At 44.3% G+C, this 21377-nt stretch overlaps 1 protein-coding gene across 2 annotated transcripts in view; it reads right to left on the bottom strand.

The window, feature by feature from the left end:
• The window catches only part of PELI2 (pellino E3 ubiquitin protein ligase family member 2), a 65999-nt gene extending 46380 nt beyond the window's left edge, over nt 1-19619 (bottom strand). Inside the window, exon 1 of one of the 2 annotated variants that reach the window (XM_030275216.4) lies at nt 19424-19619. In XM_030275216.4, the coding sequence (XP_030131076.4) occupies nt 19424-19500 (77 nt within the window). In that variant the 5' untranslated portion in view covers nt 19501-19619. The remainder of the gene's footprint in view (nt 1-19423) is intronic. The other variant, XM_030275217.4, reaches the window with a different exon arrangement.
• Nucleotides 19620-21377: the final 1758 nt, after the last annotated feature.

Here is a 21377-nt window from a genome sequence, read left to right on the forward strand (position 1 = left end):
AAGCAAAAGCAAAGCTAAGGAGTACTTCAGTACCAACTCCAGGGATACTCCTGGTTCACTCCCTCCTCTGAACTGTGTTCTCTGGTGCTCTATCAGTGTCACAGGTATTAACTCAATATGAATTTAGGTCTCAGCTTGTCTCCAGCTGGTTGCATGCACCAATGTCTGTCCCAGAAGCAGCTCCACCACCAGAGCTTTGCTAATCCCATTCCTGTCACGGAGTCCTGGCAGTGAACACACGGCTGCTCCTCAAACACTCAGGGCTTCACAAATCTCTACAACAGATTGCAAGGATCACCTTTAATGCTGAGGTTTCTTGGAGGCTGGAAGGAGATACTGTTTTATTTATACTGTTTTATCCTTGTTGCCCTCAACCCCAGGCACTGAACAAGCCTTGACTGAGCAGAAGGTTCCCTTTCCCCACTGCACCTTCGGAAAAATGTACAGCTGCTTTCTGACCACAGAGTGACAGAAAACAGAGCTGGCAGAGTCACCTGCTCCATCCCCAACCCAAAGGCTTGATCCAGTCCATCCATGACACCTCTGGAAGATCCAGGCCTCCCCACTGTGTTTCAACATCTTTAGAGTTAAAACTTTCCCATGCACACAGCAAGGGAGATCCAGGTCAAGCAAGTTTCCTGCACTTCTGCCAAATCCACCAAAGAGATTAAACAACCTGTTCTCTTCCTCCTCACAGCAGGCTCACCTGCTAGAAAATTCATTCCCATCAGATTTTGCTTGGTTTCTGAAGGAAAATGCTTTAAGTAGTTACAAACACAAAACTAAAGTAGCATTAAGTAGAAAGGCTACAGCAATAAGCAACTCCTAGCATAACCAAAGGGCTTCCATCCTTTGATTAACAAAAAGCCACTGATCCAAGAGCTTTGGTTTATGTAACCTGGGAGGAAGTCCTGAGTGAAAGACAGTCCCACCTCAGACTCTGCTGGCTAAGACATCTCCATAGGCATAAATGCTTCCTAATCACTACCAGTCCTACAGCTTAACAAAGCCAGTCTTCCTGCAGAGCAAGAAAATCCAAACCAACAAGTTCCAAAGTCCCAAATAATCTCATCTCTTCACCCAATTAAAAGCAATGTTTTTGCATCTGTGAACTTGATTATCCATAAGAAAGCTATGTTGGAGTTATTAATTTTGGCTATAATCAGTTTGAGGGAGGTTTTTACTTCTTCTGAGACAAGTGTTTGTTCTTACAACTTGCATTTGTAAAGTCATTTTACTATCATAAAACACTTCAGGAAGCATTCCCTTCTCCAGCACTTGTGGAACACTCGTTGGGACAGTGATCAGCCCTGTGTGCTCACAAGCCTTCTCCTGCCCAGCACCAAATTTTAGCACTCCTTGCTTTGTTTACTGCTCACTGTACTGTCCTCCAGCCTTCAAAGAGGCTGCAGAGATTCAGTGAAATGCAGCTTTGCCCAATCTGTGCCATGACCCCAGTTTTTCAGAGAAAAGGCTGATTTGCATCACTGGCTCAGGATTAGGAATTACCTTTAATTACTTTTTTTAGCTACCTTTCAAAAGTTGCTCCCACCATCAGGAACCCAGCAGTGAGCTGGCCCCAAAGCCTCACATTACACTCACAGAACTTTTATGTTCACATCCACCCAGCCAGCCCCATGGATTAGCTGAGCACACAGTAAAAGGTTATGTGCACCACAAAAAAAAAAAAAAAAAAAAAAAAAAACCAACAAAAAAAAGCTTTCAGAGGCACCTACTGCAGATCAGATAAGCTAGAACATACTTTACTCCTTCACAGGGTATACAAATTAGGTAGAACCTTATCTACTGGAAACACCACAAGAAGTCACATGTGCAGTAGCTGAGGTTCTCCAGGGTGACCTTAATTATTCCCTGGTGCTCTGGAGCAGAACTGGTCATTCTTCTGGTTTGGGGAGGGGGAAAAGCTATTCCTAGCTGCTGTGGCCTCCTCCTGTTTCCCCCACCTCCACCCTACAGATCAGGTTAACTCATTATTTTAATTATTCCACTCCACACATCCCCCTCCAGCACCAGCAGGACTACCCTGCTATTACAACAGTTGTAACATCAGAGTAATAAAACAATCAAGTTTGGTTCAGGAGAATATTTATAGAAAATACAGCTGACTAATGCTCATGCATGTTTAGCTTACGTAATACAGGCACTTCAAGAAAAACCCACCTGATCTGTTTTAACTTCACTCTATCCAGAAAGTTAAAGGATGCTCTTGGCTTGCAAATACCAAATGGATTGTGTAAGAACTGCTTTTAAACAGCTTTATTTACACCACACATCCAGCTTCCTCCAAGATTCCCAAACTTTCTGGCTATTTTGATACTCTTTTCCTCACTGAGGGGCAAAGGAAGAAATTATGGAGTAAAATAATACAGAGGCAAACAGTCCTCAACCAGTCAGTGCTTTATTACTGCAGCTACTTGGCACAGAAAACCAGGGAGATCCACTCAGGAATACACAAGAGCTGGTGTTTCTCCTGGGCTGGGAGAAACTTTCTGCAGAAACTTCTTCCTACACCCCTTGATTTTTCTTAGCAAGTGGCCTGTTACTTGTCCCACATTATTTTTCTGGAAAATAATTTGTTATTTCTGTTTTTGTGAAATCAAAGACAGCTCTGTAAGTAGCACAGGAGTTTGATTAAAAGCTGACACACTGGAAGAACCCAAGGAACGTGCTGATGCAGGCTGCTAGAGCATCAGGATAAGCTTCAATTAAAGCAGTCAAATAACCTGACAGTTCCAAACAACTTAATAGATAAAAACTCTCTAGGCAGTGATGACTTGAGTCTCACAACATGAAACACAGATAACCATGATATGATCATGGAAAAAGAAAGGTAGCAACTTTAACAGAAAAAAAAACTCCACATTCAAGGTATTATTACAAAATTCCAATAAAAGTAATATGCCAGCAGAGCACTAGAATGCAAGATGTTTCCCTTTCAAAAAGCAAAGGGGGTAAGGGGTAAAGAAACCTCTTCTTTCACATAATGATTTCCTTAACAATCCTTATTTTCAACATTTTACTGCTCCCCCCAGCATTCATTTAACAAGGAGGCAATTTTATTGAGTGCTTTAAGGCCATCTCCAAAGCTGCCAGCTAAAACCCTTCACCACTGCATAAAACCAGCAAAAAACAGGGTATAAACTAATCAGGTTCATTTCAAAGCATGCTTTTTATTCCAGCTAAAGGAGCATAAGAGGTAGGCAAAGCACCATGTTTAGAGAATCCTCTTTCCAACCCTAAACCTCTCATAGCACAGAGGAAAAGCTGCTCATCTTAGAAGGATCCATAATCTACCAAATGCCACCAGAATTGTTGGATATGGAGTTTGGTTAAATAAACACAGATACAGCAAAAAGCAAGACCTGACTTTCACTGCATTCAAAACAAGTCAGAAAAACACAAAATCAATTCCTTTCAAAGCAAAGTACTACACACAGCTGGGTTTTGGGGCACAGGAGGAAAGAAAGGAAGGAAAATCCTGTTGGTCCAAACCACCAGAGGCTTAGGAACCACACAGCTTTGTTTGGAAACTATTTACAATCTGCTTTTAAACATTACATCAAGAAAAAGCTGCAAGTTTCAAAATTGAGACAAATTAGATGTCACAGCATGCAAGAGGATGAGAGACCTCAAAACCCTGACATTCTGAACATTCTCCCAACCTATTTGTACTTCCCACATTCTCCAAGGTGCAAAACCAAACTGCTCAAGTTTTAGCCTGAGGAATGAACAGTAATAACACCATGTTACAGCTGAAACTGCACTACATTAAACATTATGGAGAAACTACATTTCACTCAAAGGACTATCTGAGCCATTGAAAATAAAAGCACAGTCCCAACAGTTCCTTCCTAAGAAATCAAGTGCTTTCCCTAAAACCCTATCAAGGACTATTGGATAGTTCACATTTTCATAAGAAAAGGTGATAGCTTTCTTAGAACTTCAGTTCACCTCCAAATGTAAGCAGTGGCAATGTCATTTTTGTGATTTTACAGACAGTGGAAGAAGTCCCAGGATGTCTGCTATAGCTTTTTCAAACACTCAAGCATGGCAAGAATCTTCTTAGGTTGGTTTCAGTACCATATAGCACAGAGCAAGAGATAAAATTTGCATCCATTTTCTGAATATAGGTGATCTCACCAGAAGTGCACTGAATAGAAAGTGAGGCACTCAATTATTGCATCCTGAACTGCAACATCCAACTCTTAATTCCATCAATTTTAACATTCCTTTTAGCTTTCCAGGGAAAAAGACACCCTTACAAATGCAGAGCTCCCAATTCAACCCAAAATTCTGAATAGAATCCCAATATTCGCCTCAGAAACAGAAAATAAAGAATTGGGTTTCCTTCTTTGTAGCTCTTGTAAGCATTGCTGCCTCTGAACACAGCAGCTTTCTTAATATCACTGAATCTGCATTATATCAACTGCTCCATGGCACAAGCTGTCAAAGGGAAGATAATCTACTGCACTGCCTGCTCCTAGCGTGATTAGAGTGGGTAAAGGGAAGAGAAAAAGCAAAGAATTACCTTTCTGCCTGTTCTTGCTTAGCAAGTGTGTTATGTACCCTAAAATCCACACAGGATAAATTATTCTTCATACTCTGCCTGAAAGAACTACCTGAAACCTCCTGGCACAGAGGCATCACAGCACTGCTGTAACTGTGGGGTTTTTTTAAAAAGTCTTAATAAAGCAGAAATTAGCAGTGCAGCAAGCTAGACTTCAATATATCTTCTTCAGACTTAAAACACACTGACAGCTTACTAATTCACAGCAACCTTGGGTGTTTGCTTTTATCATAATCTATAACAAAGTTAATCAGACATCTCTAGCCAGGAAAAGATTTCTGCAAAGCCATTATGTGTTTACTGCTGATCAGCAGAATGAATTCTGATCTATGTACCTTCATGACAGTAAAATCTTTCAGTTTCACACTTTCACCAACAGAATTTGGAGATTTTGCTTTCCTTAAGAGGGCTTCCCAAAATGCTACATAAAATAAACACTGACCTTTCACAGGCCTCAGAAAGCACCACTAAGAATTAATCAAAGCAACAGAATGATGAATTCCTAATGTTTTTTCATGTCCAAATGCTCAGAGATTCTGATTTCTGAAGAAAGAAACTCACTACAGAGCTTTCTGTAGTAGATTTTGCACTGCTGCGCTCTGCAGATGGGGAAGGCATCTCCTCCTCACTGAAGCAAGAGACTTTTATGCAAGACAACCACACAAGACTGTTTCATACACAAATACAGGCTCTGCAACTCTGCAGCCACACTGAAGGCTCTACAGCAGAGATGTTTCCTAGAGCAAAACTCTCACTCAGCTCCTCTGCAGGGCTATTCCAGCCTGCTTACTTCTGGTCACACTCTGCAAGCTCAAGTTTCATTCCAACAGATATTAAGTAATGTGCACAAGTGGCACAATGGTTTGCAGAACAGAAAATAAGTTTAAAACCACAGATAGTTCTCCCTCAAATTATTTCCTTTGGAAATCCAGCTCATTTTCTCTGCCAACACCCACAAAGACAGACAGCATACTATTACTATTTTTGTTCACCAACTTTCAAGAAAACAAGCCACCCCATATGTTTCTCTCTATTTCTCTAGACTCCTTTGATTTTAAAGACAAGGACACCCTATGGGGCAAACCAGACCAAGAAAGCAGAGGATATGTTTAAAGCAATGTTTCCCCAAATACAGGCCGTAATATCAAACAACATTACAGGACTCAGAAGTAGCTTTTGCAAGCCAAATGGAAATTCAGCTGTGGAAATAAAGCTCACGAGCCCAAGACTGAAATTGGAAGTGCACTGCCCAGCAAAGCATGACTGCAGGAGCTAGTTCAGAGACACAGAAATCAAGTAATTGATTACAGCTGCCTGGCTCCAGAGATTCCCTGTTGCCCTCAAGTTTTTATACCTGACATCACTCTCCATAAGGGCACCTTGGCCATGCTGCACTGTTTCCAGCTGAAGAGGGGAGTGGTACAATGCTGAAAAGCTTTGCAGCTACTGCAGTGCATGAGGATGTGAAAGACTCAGATTATGTCTGTACTACCTTGTTTTTATGTGGGTTTTGCAGGTACTGAATTCTTTGCTGTCCTCCCTTGCCCAGCTAAAGGTGCTGCATGTGCATTTCAGAACATAACCCACACATGCTCTTGCTACTCTGTCAGTTCTTTGGCATTATACCCATAGGAATGTCTCTAATGGTCTCTCACAACTGTTCTCCTTTTCTCCTACAGCCCTATCAAAAAAGAGCATTTGTAGAAATCTCTCAGGCTGCACCACCTTGAGGGGAAGCAGGAAATAAAAATGACGTCCAGAAATACTCACACCCCATCAGTTTGTTTCAGTATCTTTGTAAAACTCACAAGCAAATCTCCTGGAACTGCCCATTAGAAAGGAACAAGCCTGAAATCTACTGGAGACACATTCATGTCTGGACAAATCCCAAATTTTTCCTTTCAGAGTTTCAGCCAAGGACAAAAATCCTCCACTAGGCTATTTTACAACCACTAGGAAAAGAAGACTTTCCACATCCAGAAAACTTACATGTTTGAGTAACACAGAATACTATTCTTAGCTCTGAACTGAGCTCATCCATGAGGTAAAATAGGAGGCTGCTAAACTACATGAGACATCAAAGCAGTTTCACGTTGTGTTCAAAATGATTCCAAAAAGCTGGTTTTCCAAGAAAAGACAACACTCAAGTTATTATCTTCTTCACCCAAACCTCTCCTACACCCAGCCCTCAGTTACCTGGGGTAGCAGAACATTTGTGCCCATTCCCACTCACTCAAACTCGACATCCCAACACTGTTATTACTACTGCAGGCAGCAGAGGTGAAGCACTAGTTGTGACAAGGAGAACAATGAAAAAACAAGGAGTTTCATAAGCCAGGGAACCAGCAAAGCATGATTTCCTCTGGGTACATGTCTTGCAGTTGGATTCCTTCTTTGTCTACTGAGGTGACAGCTCCAACTGAAGCTTTTCCTCAGAGGTGAGACTCAGTCACATGGATTCCCTGATGTCTAACAAGGAGGGGGTAGAAATCTCATTCATCTTTACAGCCTCTCCTCACCAGAGCTCAAATAGCATCAGGAGGCTGTGGAATAAAATCAGTTCAGTGACATCCTTCATTTCCAGTTACAGACTACAACCTCACCTGTCACTATATCTCTCAGTAAATCACGGCGTATTCAGCAGAGGCAGATGGAAAATGACTGGGAGAGGGAACCCGTGGTGCCAGCAGAGCTGAGGATTCAGTGTCCTGCAAGAAAACTGCCTGGAGAGTGACTGCTTCTCTGCAGATGTGGCATCACCATCCCAAAACTGACACCTTGTTCTGTCCCAAAACCAGATCCTTAAACAGCTTATCCCATCCCACAAACAGCAGCAGCTCCAGAGGTTACTGATGCCTTGTGAAGGCTGGCCTATAACAGAGACTAGATTAAGTTAAAGAATAAAGTAGGGATTTATTAGGAGGACTCAATGGATCCACTTTGGGCAGTACAAGAGCCCAGCCAGGGCTGAACTTCAGGTGAACCCAAAATGGTCACAAAAGGTCACAGGGTCTCACACTATTTTAAGTTCTGCTCCATTTCCATATTGGAGTTCATTGTCCAATTCCAGCTTTAGCCCAGGCAGTCCCATCCTGCTTGTTTTTCTCTCTCCAGCCCACAGTGTTTGTGCTCTTGGCCTGAGATTTGGATCATTTGTCCTTGGTCCCCAGATAGAGAAGGAATTGTTTTGTCTCCCTTCTCTGTGCAGAGGGCTCACCATCCCCATCCCCTAATATGAAGCCCAGACCCACACATTAAAGCAGCACAGAATCTGAAACATAGAAAATCTAAAACCAGAGGCATCACTAGAAGCTGTTATGACCATCAGTGAAACAAGCACCTATTCAGAACTTCTCCCAAGTTTAAAGATTTGTTTATACCAAGACAAATTGCCCATCTGAACAGCCAATATCTGGACTTTCGTTCTTCCAAAACAAACAATAAATAACAGGAAACTAAAATGTCCTGTCAAACTCTGCTTGCTATACCAGATTTTTAAAATTTTGACAACAGCTGCCACACTGCGTAGGTCTGTACATCAAATAAACTCAGTCCTTCTCCAAATACAAAGTAAAGTCTAGGAAGAGAAGCAGGAAGAAAATGAAATGTGTGTTATCCCTACCCTGACCAGCCTTTAGATAATAATGACTAAGTAAACCAAATGCTGCTCACAATCACTTACACAAACTCCCCTTAGTTCATGTACAAGTAAGAATGGTGGAGGAGGTAGGAAAACATTCCTTTGTACTCATGGGTACAATAAATGAGTTGTTTTCACAAATGAATACACTTATTTTCTGGATATTAAAGAGCATCATACATTCTTATCTCTCTTAGTTTAACTCAGCTAAATGTTTTGGTCTCTTGACTTAGGCATGACAAACTGATCTTTAATGCATTTCTCAATCTCTGCACAGCACAAAGCATCCCACTTTTACCACCTGACATATTCATAACTAATTTCATCAGCTCACAAAAGTGAGACAGCTGGTTTTTCTCAACTCTCATCTCTGCCCAAAACTTACAAGTAAGCCCAATATTCCTTCTGGCTTGGGTCTGAGCAGAGTCTGCAACTGGACCCCGGCCAACCCCAAATCCAGTTCCTTCCTTGCCGCCTGCACTGGCTACAGAATGCCCAGAGGTAAAAGAGCAAATAAATCACTTTTGCTTCAATCTGCTTACCCTTTAACAAAGCATAATTTTACCATTCTCTCTACAACAAGAGATTTCCAGTAGGTAAAGCCATAACACAGACCAGTCTCCTCCAAAGAGCTGAAGGTGCAAACCAGCAATACGTGATCAGAGGCCAATTCCTGAGGCGAATTTGAAGTCACATTCCACATAATAAACTAGGAGGGTACACAGAGCTTGACTTATACCCTGCTAATCACTTAAACCCTGGCTTTGCTTACAGAGGGAACTGTACTTTCTGTAGTCTTAGTGCATCCTTACATGGACAGCTCTTTGCTGGGTAACACCAGTCTCTGCATGCTGGAAACCCCAAACTTGCAATAAAACTGGATATATGGCACTCCAGTTCTGCAGCTGGAAGTGGGATTGCACAACCAGAGATAAGGCACAGCTAAGTGAGCAATGGAACTCCAGCATTTTGTGCTCAAACATGGAAAAAGGCACCAAACTCATGTCAAAAATTAAAGCTCTTTTGCTCTGACAACAAGCAGACTGAAAATACTGGAAAAAACCCAGCTTATCTTTCATAAGCAAAAGAAGGAACACATCCAGAGATTTTGGGAAAGCTCCATCAAAGTATTTTAAATGGGCACAGGGACTCATTACCAAAAAGGGCAGAAAAAAACATTTGGGTATTATGAAAATATTTATGGCAATTACGAGAAAAAATTTGCAGTGCACATCCCTAAAAGCAAACAAGCAGCTTGCAGTCTCTACCCTGGCACCTTGAGCAAGGCATCTCAGCTAGGGAACAAATCCCAGCACAGTCAGTAAGAACAAAGCACTGCAGCTTCCATGGCCCATGGAGGCAGATCCTGCAACTTCCCAGATTGCCAGCAGCATCCCAAGGGCAGCTGCAGCACCAGCGCTGTTTTGAGGCATCTTTCATTCTTTTCATGCTTCCAGTAAAGCCCAGCCTAAAACAAAAGTGGAGTCAAAAAGCCATGCAAGGCTTGTCCCAAACTTCCTTCTCCAGTTTTTGCTCTGATGGAAGAAGTTACTCAGCTGCTCACAGGAACCAGCACCTGCCTCCTCACAGATCTGCCCCAACACCAAATCATTCCATTTGCTTCATTTGCCAGTAGTTTTTTTGGCAAAACCACCAAAGTGCTGGCAGCCCATTTAATTAAATCTTCTGGCAGAGTCAGATGAGGGAACACTTAGAATTCCTCTGTACTGCAGACCTGCAGCACGGCACTGCCACCTCTCCCATCACACACATGGTTCTGGAATGGGACTTCTGCCCACTGCCCAGCACACACCAAACTCATGAATCAAAACTCACTGCCTGATGTACTGAGTTTACTCCAGCACATTTTAAGATTCAGAATGCAATTCAAAGTAAGTATTGCATGTATATTAGCAGGAAGGTTAGGACAAGCACAAGGTAATGAATCCTATCAAGTCTGAAAGATTTGTCTTCAACACCAGAATGATTTTGAATCCAAGTATTGAGCTGCACAGCCATTTGCTCTCAGAGGTCAAACATGTCCTTGGAGGAAGGCAACTTGAAAGTACAGCAACATTTTGGTTTATTAGTCAATGTTCCATAAAAAACACGGTCAGTCTGTGAGGTGCTGAACCCTGGCACAGGATGTGCTGGGAAGCAGGAACCACGCAGCCCTCGCTATCTTTCACCAGCACGGCCTCTCCTGTGAAAGGAGGACACACACAAACCCTACTCCTGTTTCAAAGGCTGTGCCTCTACCAGCACTAAATCAGACACCAACAATCAAAATGAATTCATGCTGTTGCACATGAAGAAATACAGCTGTGCTTATATCAAAGTTTCAGCCCATTAACTTCTGTGTCCAGACTAAACAGTTCTTTCGCTCTTTCTAGGGGCATGTGCTCCAGGGTTTGCACATTTGGGCTCCAGTTTATTTGTAACAGGCAAGCAGAGATTTGAGCTTTTATTCACTTCAATTTGTTTACTTTCATACAGTGACTAATTGTCTTCACAGTCAGTCCCACTCTGCCCTCACCCATGACATTTCCATGCCTTAAGAGGATACACCTTAGAAGTCTGAAGCTTACCTGGTTTGTTGAGGCATTGCTAAAGCCAGCCAGTTTGGAGAATAAAATTCTTTCATGACAGCTTATAAACTGGATTCTAAATTAAAGACAGCACACATTTCTGGGTGAAGAGCAATTTGAAAACCCGCTAAATTCATAGTTACAGTTCAGCAAGTGCTTCAAAAAGTTAAAAAGCATTTCTCAGAAAGAAAGACTGATAACCTTTTGTCCTCAAATTTCTTGAATGCAAAGAGAAAATAAAACAATTTTACAAAAACGGGGGTCAGTTAACATTACAGTACTCAAGGAGATGACCACAATGCTTCTTGGCCTTCTCTTTTTAACCTACTATATGCCAACTGTCTCACAACTTTCCTTGCCTGTCCCCACTCCTCTGGGGAGGCAGCACAACAGACATTTTACACAGTACTTGACTCACTGTGCAGCTGCCTGCTGGCACCTTTGGTAAATACAATTAGTTGCTACACAGCAATGTAACTATATCATAGTTAATACAAGCAATAAATACGACAAAAGAACATCAGGTCTTTATTGACAAACACTCAGTGAGGGCACGTGTGGCCTTTGTACCAATTCCCTAGAACAGGAAGCCTTGTGCTACCCAGATTAGGTACAGCCCACATCTACTCCATCCTCCTTGAAACATGAATTGTATCTACAGTGAGGTCAGCATGAAATATTAAAAATTATACTGTTAAATTATGTGAAGTAAATAACTTCCAGAAGCACAAAACAGCCTGTTTGCTTTCCCTCTCTCCAGCAGAAACAAACTGCTATTAAAAGCAGGATGCTTAGAGAGGTCCTTCAGCTATCAGCACCTTCACATCATCCCTCATCAAACAGAGCTCATCTCCAAACCACTTTGCTTTTAACACAACAAACTCTTCAGCTTTGTAGACATTGTCTGTATCCATTTTCACAACTGCTGTTTCTAATGTGCTCTCTCCAGATGACATTTCTGTTGTGAAACAGAGGAAAGCTTTTAGCTGAATTACTCTCTCTTCTCCATGAGCCAATAACTGCTGCCCTACCCATCTGCATCCATACTTCCCAGTGACCTCACATGAGGACTTCCAAGGCTGGAATATGAAGAACTGAGAGAAACTTCATTGCAAAACAGCTGATAGTTGCTATTTTTAGGAACAGAGGTTATACTAATCAGAATGAGTAATTATAGAAGCATTGTCTAGATGAAGACAATGCAAGTCCAGTGTCACCTTGTTCACACATCACTCACAGCCCCATCACACTAAAATGCATCCTCCTGCCACATGGCCCCTCAGTGACAAGCCTTCAAATACCAAATATTTAAATCTGGTGAAGTTTCACTGTACAGGGATTTCCTGCAAGGGCTGTCTTCCTGAATCCCAAGACCTTTAAACTCAAGCCAATGAGTGCTGTTTGCAGGAAGGGCAGGAGAGATGTTTACTCCTAGGCAAACCCAAAGACAGGTTACTCTTAGTGCTGAATTCCCAGCACCACCATGCCTACTCAGACTTTAAGAAAACTCTACAAACAGTTTGCTGCCCACTGTCCTCCCTGCTCTTTGTTTGGTTTTAAATCATTATTCAGTCATGGACACTGCAGAGACCCAGGGAAGGTATTTGCACAGGTGACATGACAAGGTCAAGCAGAGGAGTCAGCACAGAGGGGCACAGCTGGTGGGACAGCATTGCCCCTGCTCAGCCCTCAGAGCTCACTAATCTCTGCTCTGGAACCCCACTGCTCTCAACTGTACTTTTTGTTTAACATGACTACCAAGACTATTCCAGGCTAACACGTAATAGGATTAAAGCAGTCTAATCCCAGGTGTTACTTACAGTTTGTCAGACAAGGCACAAATTCATCTCCTGAAGTACAGGGATATCACTATGAACTCAAGACCCAGGACTAACCCACATAAAGCTACAGCAGGAGATGCCTAAAAACAAATATGATGCAAAAATATGGGAGGCATAAAATTCTGAAATGCAGCTCATCAAGAGGGAAACAAGGAAAGGCAGAAGCCCCTCAACATATTGGTCTACTATGCAGGTGAAATGAAAATGCAAGGGCATTTAGTGATGTCTTAAACAGAATGAGCAGCTTTGGCTCAGAAGTTTCTGGAAGCAGGCACACTCCCTATGCCAGCATCCTCATTCCTGTCCCTCAAGCTTTAAACTAGTGACAAGTCACGTGCAAGCTTCCAGTGGTGACCTTGGGACAGAGCAAGAATAAACATAAAGAATTTCTGTTGATAAAAGAAAAAGCATCCCCAACACAAATGAGATTTAGGGTATCAAACAGCAGAGGCAAAAAAGGATTTGAAAGCACAAAGTACACTGGAAACCAGCTCGAGGTCCTGCTTCAAGCTGGGAGCTTAGACCAAATCCTCCTCTACTTCACTTGCCTTGCTGACCACAGGACAAGTAAGCCACAAGTATGACAGTGCAGAATAACCAGCCTGAGATGACACCACTAGAAGCACATAACAAAGACTGCAAATAACACACCAGAGGAGTCATCTCTGGATAAGTTTCACAGCCACACCAGTCACAAGTGCTCAGGACAAACTGGGAAGCAAAGGCTGTGCAGATAATACCAACAGGAAACAAGACACTTCTGTAAGACTTCTCTGCTGGCACCCTGAACTAACAAACTCCACCTAGAGCAAGGCACAGGCTTGGTACTACACACACACACCTCATTAGGGTACAGAAGAAGGAGTTTGTTGTCTTAAAGTATCAAGTTTATACCTTCTATCACTACTGCAGCATTAGTTCTGTAAGTATAAACCAGCCATCATTTCAGTTTGAACTGGATAATAAATTCCTGACTTCTTAGGAAAAATCTGTTCTCGAGCAACCTTGTAATCACAGTAAAAGAACAGTTAAGAAAGAACATGAAATAGCTTAAGTAAGATACTGCTTTCAGCAAGAAAAAAAAACCAAACCTTAACAGCCTAGAAATAATTTCTTAGTTTATATGCATATTTTAAAGTAGAACCAAGTGGACTGTTACAGCATTTACCCATTTACAAATTTCAGCTGAAAATGGAAGACTATTCATCCCTGATTCTGCCGGGGCTGAAGAGGAGCAGATACTTGGTTCTACACAAGAACTGCATCAAAGGCAAAGTCCTTCATTTCGCAGACTTGTTTATTCAGAGTACACCGTTTTCCATATTTTAAGAAAAAAAAAACCCTAAGTCTTTCACTTCCACATGTGTGACCTCCTGCCTGTACACACCAAGGGGATTAGTTTAACTTCCAGAATGCACTTGGTTTCCTTTTTATAACAAACATTAAACATGCAGACATTTGATGCTGTGATTTGCTTCAATAAACATAGATTTTAGAGTCTGACGTTTCTGCTCTCTGATTTTACATCAGTACTGAGATGTTGTGAATAAAGCCTACAGCTGGATACAAACCTGCACTCTGAGAAAGTCAAAAGTACTCCAAGGAATAGGATAGCTGCAAAAAAAAAAAAAAAAAACCAACTCAAGTATGTTTTCTTTCTTAAATGAAGCAAAACGTTTGCTCTATCCAGCCATATACAAGCTTTCCAAAAAAATCCACAGACCTTTCCCCAGATATAATCCTTTCCACTGTTTCCCTACACTGCAGTTAATGTTCTATTCACACACAATTCTTCTGGTGTTTGATTAATCTCCTTGCAAGTTCTGAACTGACCCTGATGACGCATTTGCAATATGCACATGTAAGATCCACCATAAACCCAGCACAAGACATAAAGGTCACCAAGAGCCACTGTCAATATGAAAAATTAAAAAAAAAAAAAAGAAAAAAAATCAAATCTGTTCCTCCAGAACAGCAGCCTTCCAGCTATAACTGCTGGAGCCAATGACTCTCAGAGAATCATGACCTTGAACACATTTAACTGGTAGTTCCCATTATATGTTGCAGTCATGCCTTTAAATGAAACCTAAAGTACATTTTTAAATAAGGCTTAACAGCAGAACTCGAGTCACCTAAGCAGTTTCACCAATATATCTATAGCAGACAGAGCAGGAAACCACCAAGTCATTAAACCAAGCCTCAGTCTGGTATCAGCAAATCCATCTATGTGCAAACTAAGTCCCCAGTTTAATTCCACAGCCAGGATGACTCTCCCTCCTCCTTCAGTCCATGCACAGCAGCAAACACCACCCAAGGACAAGCAGAGATCCCAAACTGCTTCTGCACGTCAACACCACTGCAAACCTGCACTGGCTTCTTCCCAAACTGCACAGCAAGAGATGGACACGAGTGACTTGAAAAGCCAGACAGGTAAAAGCTCAAAAAATAGAAATGTCTTTATAAGCAGAAGATACTTCAGAAACCTTATTTACCCTGCAAGAAGGTGGTGATAGTGGGAATTCTGATCAGTCAGAAAGAGACAGTATGAAAAATAGGAATTTAAAAATGCATGTCTCTTTGGATTAATACAAAAAAACTGTTTCAGATCTAAAGGTGCTTCAACTATAAAGTGGTCCATCATACAGAAGAGCTTCCCAAAAATTATCACAGAATGTATGACTGTAAACACAAGTGAGAATTTTTGTAGAATCCCAGAGTGGTTTGGGTTGGAAGAGACCTTAAAAACTATTTGGTTCCAACCCCCTTCTATGGGTAGGGCCATCTTCCACCAGACCACATTGCTCCAAGACCTATCCTTTCATTGTACTTTTTCAAAAAGTTAAATTTAAGCAGAACTACAGCCTGTTTATTCAAGGATGTCCAAGAATCCAATTAAACAATGCTCACATAACTCACAGCACTGAAGCCTCCAAATTAACTAATTAATTCATTTTAATGGTAGTCAATGGAAAATTTACAAGTAAAATATTGACAGCAATTTCAAAATGACTACTGTAACAACAATGAGGGACAGCCCTTAGAGCTTTGTTTGGTTAAATTTTAAAAATTCATTAGATATTGGAAAATCCACTAAATCTGTATAACAAAGTCTTTCTCAGCTGAGGACGCACCAGGCTGCACCTCCTTGCTAAGGAGTAGCAAACACCAAGAAAGCCTTTGGTTAATAAGAAATATTCCATTTACATGTACACAGCTACCAGAAACCCCATCCAAATAAAGCATTCAGTGCCAGGTACAAATCTTTCACTGCTACAGAATTCTGCCACTGACTACAGCTCATGTCTCCTTGCTGTTACTCCTTCAATTTACATTATTTTAATTAAGGGACTTTCCTAAGAGGTCACAGCTGCCCATTCCCATCGTGTAGTCCCAAAGGATTTAAGGGCAGCAGGGCACTGACACCTGCCTGCAGTGACAGTCGCAGAAGTGACACTGCTGGAATAAAGGGCACAATTTCAGGTTAGGGGACAAAGGGGCACCAGGAGCAAGGGGCCAAAACATTAAGGCACTAGATAAGTCAAACAAAAGCAATAACAAAGACCCTGACACTATTCAGGTACTTGGTACTGCATTCAGCATCTCCTTAACTCCCTCCAGCCCCACGTTCCAAGAAATATATAATGAGCCATTACTTTGACAGGACTTCAAACAATGCTGCTTTCTTTTTTCTTTTTTTTTTCTTCAAAAAGAATTAGAATATGAATGTTTCTGCTTCACCAAGAAATCCAGAGCCTTTTGTGAGCAGATGATGCTACGAGCAGATGTACACAAGCAGATTCACAATAAAGCAGATGATCTCTTCTTTACCAGCCGTCTTGACCTGTCTGGCTCGATTTACATAAACTGTTTCTATTCACTACAACATTGATTATGTAAGCCTCGGCAAAACCTTAACCAAACATACGCTGCCACATCACTGCCAGCACAGAGCTGGGAGAAGGTTAATCAGAAATGTGTTTTCGACACGAAACGCCTCGGGCTTTACTGGGGCTCACACTGAGGTGCAGACTGAGCAATCCCAACTATTGAGACAATGAGGAACGTGCCCTGCTGGGAGAGCCACCTCCTGCCAAAAAAACACGCCTTCCCCTCGATTTAAAGGTCAAGGTACAGCAACCCCACTTGAATATTGCTAAGGCAGAGTGAGAGCAAAAGATAAAGGGAAAGTTTTGTCATCTTAAAAACAGGAGCTCAGCAGTTTGCCAGGTATGCCAATTCCTTTGTTCATCATCCTTTTCACCACCTAATTTAAAAGTCTCACAGTTCAAGACACAAGTTATTCATCAACATCACAATCAAGGCTTCTTTTTAAAAAAAAAACAACCCACACAGTGTCTCAAAACAGCTTTTTCTTTTTTTTTTTTTTTAAACCTAGCTGCGAGGCTGCTCTATCAATTTTAATCAGGCAGCTGTAACAGGAGCTGCAACAGTACGCTTGTGCTGGTCCCCAGGTCTCAGTGTCACTGCAGGGAGGAGAGCAGATTTACATTGTCTTATTTAAATGAAACTCCAGATTACAAGACTTTAATACAAAACAGGTATTAAGTGGTTTTTTCAGCATACTGAACAGCTTAAGCTGTTCCAAGAGTACCTAGTCACAAATATTGAGTCACCAAAGAGAGGGATGTTTACATTATTTATGGCACTACAAACATTTAAGACACCTCTGATAGGACAGGCAGTAATGAACTCCTGAAGCAGCGAAGGGCTCTTAAAACAACAGTCTTCGGTCTAAAATTTAAAAATGCAGTTGCAGAAGTCATGAGATTTCCTGGATTGCTTCCATCTGGTCTACCTAGCCCTACATCCCATTGTGTGAGCAGTGACAGCCAGTGCCACATTGTCTGAGTGCAGCCACAGGGACACTCAGCTCCCTCGCACAGACTTCTTGTCCCTGGCTGCACTGCAAGGACAACAGCATCTGTTTGCATTTCCAGTGCATCTTACACCTACAAGATGCAGCCTCAGTAGTTTCAGAGACCAGCTGAAACTCAAACAGGACCAAAACCCAGCTATATACATTTTATTTCGATTTTATTGGTGAGTTTCAACACACAAACGAAGATCAAGAGCCCAGCAGAACCGATAAGCCAAGATCAATGCGCCCCCATATTAAAGGCAGAGCGCACCAGACTTTGCCAGGTTAAGATCAGAGCCAAAACATTTCATACTTCTGTACTTTCAACTGCTGCTAAAAATAGTAAAGCAACAGAAAGGAAAATGCTTCCAGCTGTGCACAAAGAGCCTCTGCAGCACAACATCAATTTATGCACTCTAATTTAATTAAAGATTCTGCATTATACTATGACTTTATTGTCAGAGACAGTGTTGTACAGCTGAGCTCACCCTCCACTGCCAGAAACAGTGAGAACGTTTCTTTATTAAATTTAGTGTGCTATGGATATTCCTCACGAAGCAAGGGACTTAAATTCAAGGATTTCAAGAACCAGCCACGCCACGTTCATGATAGCAGCTGCGTTTTATTCCACGGTAACTGCGTCTTGACCCAGTCTCGTGACAGGAAACATTCAGCATCCCTTAAGGAAAAAAGGTGCACTACTGGATACGAGTACCCAGCCTGGACTGCTCTTTTCCAAACAGTTCTTCTGCAAAGGAAAGCACCAAAACAGAACAAAAAAAAAAAAAAAAAAAAAAAACAGAATAGGTTTTTCTACGACCTTGCAGCAAATATGTACCAGATTCTGGGGGAGGCTGAGTAACGCAGCGAGGCTGTGACCGTGCTGCTCCAAACCTTTCCGTTGTGTTTAGCACCGAAAAAACTACTCCATTAACCACACGTTGCCACGCATTGAACTACCAAAATTAAGCATCTCTTCTGAGGTTGCGAGGGCTCTCAGCAAGCACGGCTTAGACGCTTCTCTCTCATCTGCTTCCGCGGCGCTCAGCACAGCGGCTGCGAGCTTTAACAGCAGGGCAACAGCGTAATGCCAAGCGGATTACTTCAAGATCCGTATCAAGCCGAGAAAATAAACATTTCCACGACGAATCTGAGTATAAGCGCTTCACCCTCCCCGTTCCAAAGTCATCATCCCCGCCATCTGCAGGGAGGACGCCGTCTCCCGGAGCGCAGCGGCCGAGGGACGGCGGCACCGGCGGAGGGACGGGGCCCGCAGCGGGGAGCGGGGGGTTTGTGTGCCCTAACCCCGCACCCCCAGGCCCCGCAAGAAGTTTTTCCTCAAGCCCCGCCGCGACCTCGATGCCCGAGAGCGGCCGGACCGCGCTCCGTCTGTCCGCCCAGCACCGGGACCACCCCGCCATCCATCCATCCATCCCCGCAGGCACCGGGACCACCCCCCAATCCATCCATCCGTCCCTCCCCGCTCCCCTCCAGCAACGGGACCACCCCCCATCCATCCCTCCCTCCCTCCCCGCTCCCCTCCGGCACCGGCAACCGGTACCGGGTCCCCGCAACGGCCGCACCGCGCGCCCCGCCACGCACCGGGACCTCCCCCCCTTCACTCCTCCATCCCTCCCCGCTCCTCTCAGGCAACGGGACCCCCACCCGCACCCCCACCCCTCCATCCATCCCTCCCGGCTCCTCTCGGGCACCGGGATCACCCCCCCGCCTCCAGCGGCCGCGGAGAAGGCGGGAAGCGCCACGCGCCCCCTCCAGCTCCGAGCGCTCCCTCGCAGCGCGGAGACGCGGCGGGGGTTAACCGGAGGCTGCGAGCGGGCAGCCCCCGCCGCTCCGGGACCGCCGCGCTTCTCCCTTCCCGGCACTCACCCCAGCACCACCAGCTCCCCGTACTTGATGGGCTCCTTGTTCAGCGCGCACAGCTCTTCCTGGCCGGGGGAAAACATGGGGCCGCCGCTGTGGCAGCACCGGCCGCCCCCGTCCGCGCCGCCGCCAGGGGAGCGCGTCCCGAGCGGGCTCCGCTCCGCTCTGCGCCGCCGGCCGCCGGCAACGGCCACTACAGCGCGGGGGGCGCGGGGGGCGGGGCCACGCGGGGACGGACCAACCCGCCGCGGGGCTGCGAGTGGCCCCGCCCACCCCGCGCCTATTAACGGCCGGCGGACGGGGCGGGGCTGGGCGCGGGTGCGCCCCCCCGTTCAAGCAGCAGTGGTACGGCCCGGCCGTGTTATGTAAACATAGAGTAAAGGCGACCCGGCCGCTCTTAAAGGGGCCGCGCACCCCGGGGTCGCCGAGGGGTTCCCTCAGCCCGCGTTCCGCATCGCCTGTGCGGTTCTAAATCCCCTTGTGCCGCCGGCATCCTTCCAGCGTGTCTCCAGACCCAGGGTTGGGTCACTGCGGGGCCGCGTCTCCTCCTGTCCGGGCCGGGGGTTCTGCAGTGCTCCCCCCCCGATGAGTGCAGGGTCCCGGGTCCCCTCCTGCCCTGAGGGAGCGGCCGCCCCTCCCTGCGCCTTCCGTGGGCTCTCCGCCTCAGAGCCATGGCGGGAGTGCCCTCACGGGGCTCTCCGGCCCCCAGCCCTGGAGCCACGTCCCAGCCTCTTCTGCCGCGTCTATTCATCAGAGGGTTTTTTTTTTGTTCCTTTTTAGGTGTGTCAAAGATCCCACCTCTGCTGCTTATTACTCACCCCAGAGACACATCCTCCGGTTTAAATTCAATGCCTGCCAGGTCATTGGGAGCAATCCAGAGGTTTACCTGCAGTGTGAGCTGGTGCTGTGCAGGGCCTGTGATTATTCTTCCAGATGCCACCAAGGCTGTCTTCAAAGGTCCAAGAGAGAGGCAAGCTCTGAGCTAGAAAGTGTGATGGTTGTTGCTGGCCCGGTACAGCTTTGGGAAGTTCTCAGGTTAGGAATGAACTTGGGTCTGGGTAAAACTGTCTCCTTTGACAGCATCTTTAAATGCCTATTGAATTCTGGAAGAAACTATGCTGCTAGATTGCCCGAAGATCTAGAATAAATATTAGGAATATGTTTACTGACTCATGCCTGTTAATCCCACTTCACATCAGTCTTCCCCATATAACAAAAATGTTACCTCAGCAGTTCTGTGGGGAGTGAAATTCGTGATCTTTAAGCTTTTTGTTCGTTGCCTTTCTTAAAGGTAAAAATGAAATGTTGAAATTCCTTTTGCCTCCTCTGGAGGGGACAGAAATTCCTGTCTGAGGGGACAGAAATGCCCTCACTCCCTTTGTTCTTTACTGCTCTTTCAGGTCCTTCCCGACCCATTCCACGACTTTGCTGTGTGTAGTAGATATAATTTGCGCCATTTCTAGTATGATATATGTGATATTGAATATTTGTTAGTGTACACATTTATGTTAGGAGTCCTCCCCCCACCCTCACAGGCGAAACCTGGTGTATGTTGAAACCTGATTTACAAGAAAAAGGATGTGGCTCTCTGGAGATGGCTGTGATATGGGGATACCCAGGCCTGATCATCGCAGGTACATGTGAATGCAGCGTTCCCCTAAATTTCATCAAGGGATTCACCAACTCCTGACATCGAATTGTTCTACCTCTTCGCCACTAAAAGAAATCTCATCAAACTATGGGACTCTGAATAGAAGAAAGGACTGATTGCCGAAATCCTGGCCTCAGGCGGAATTTTCCCTATAAAAACCGCTTGTGCCAGGATGGAGGTGTGTGGGCATAGAGGAAAACCTCTGCTGAGGCTGACTCCTTGTTGCACACCCAGGGCCGACCCCAGGCTCAGCTCTGTTCTTTCCTTGTGGCTGGCTAGATAGAATTGGATTGCAAAATAAATATTTTA

Source organism: Taeniopygia guttata, chromosome 5 (genome assembly GCF_048771995.1).
Source record: "Taeniopygia guttata chromosome 5, bTaeGut7.mat, whole genome shotgun sequence".
Taxonomy (NCBI): Eukaryota; Metazoa; Chordata; class Aves; order Passeriformes; family Estrildidae; genus Taeniopygia; species Taeniopygia guttata.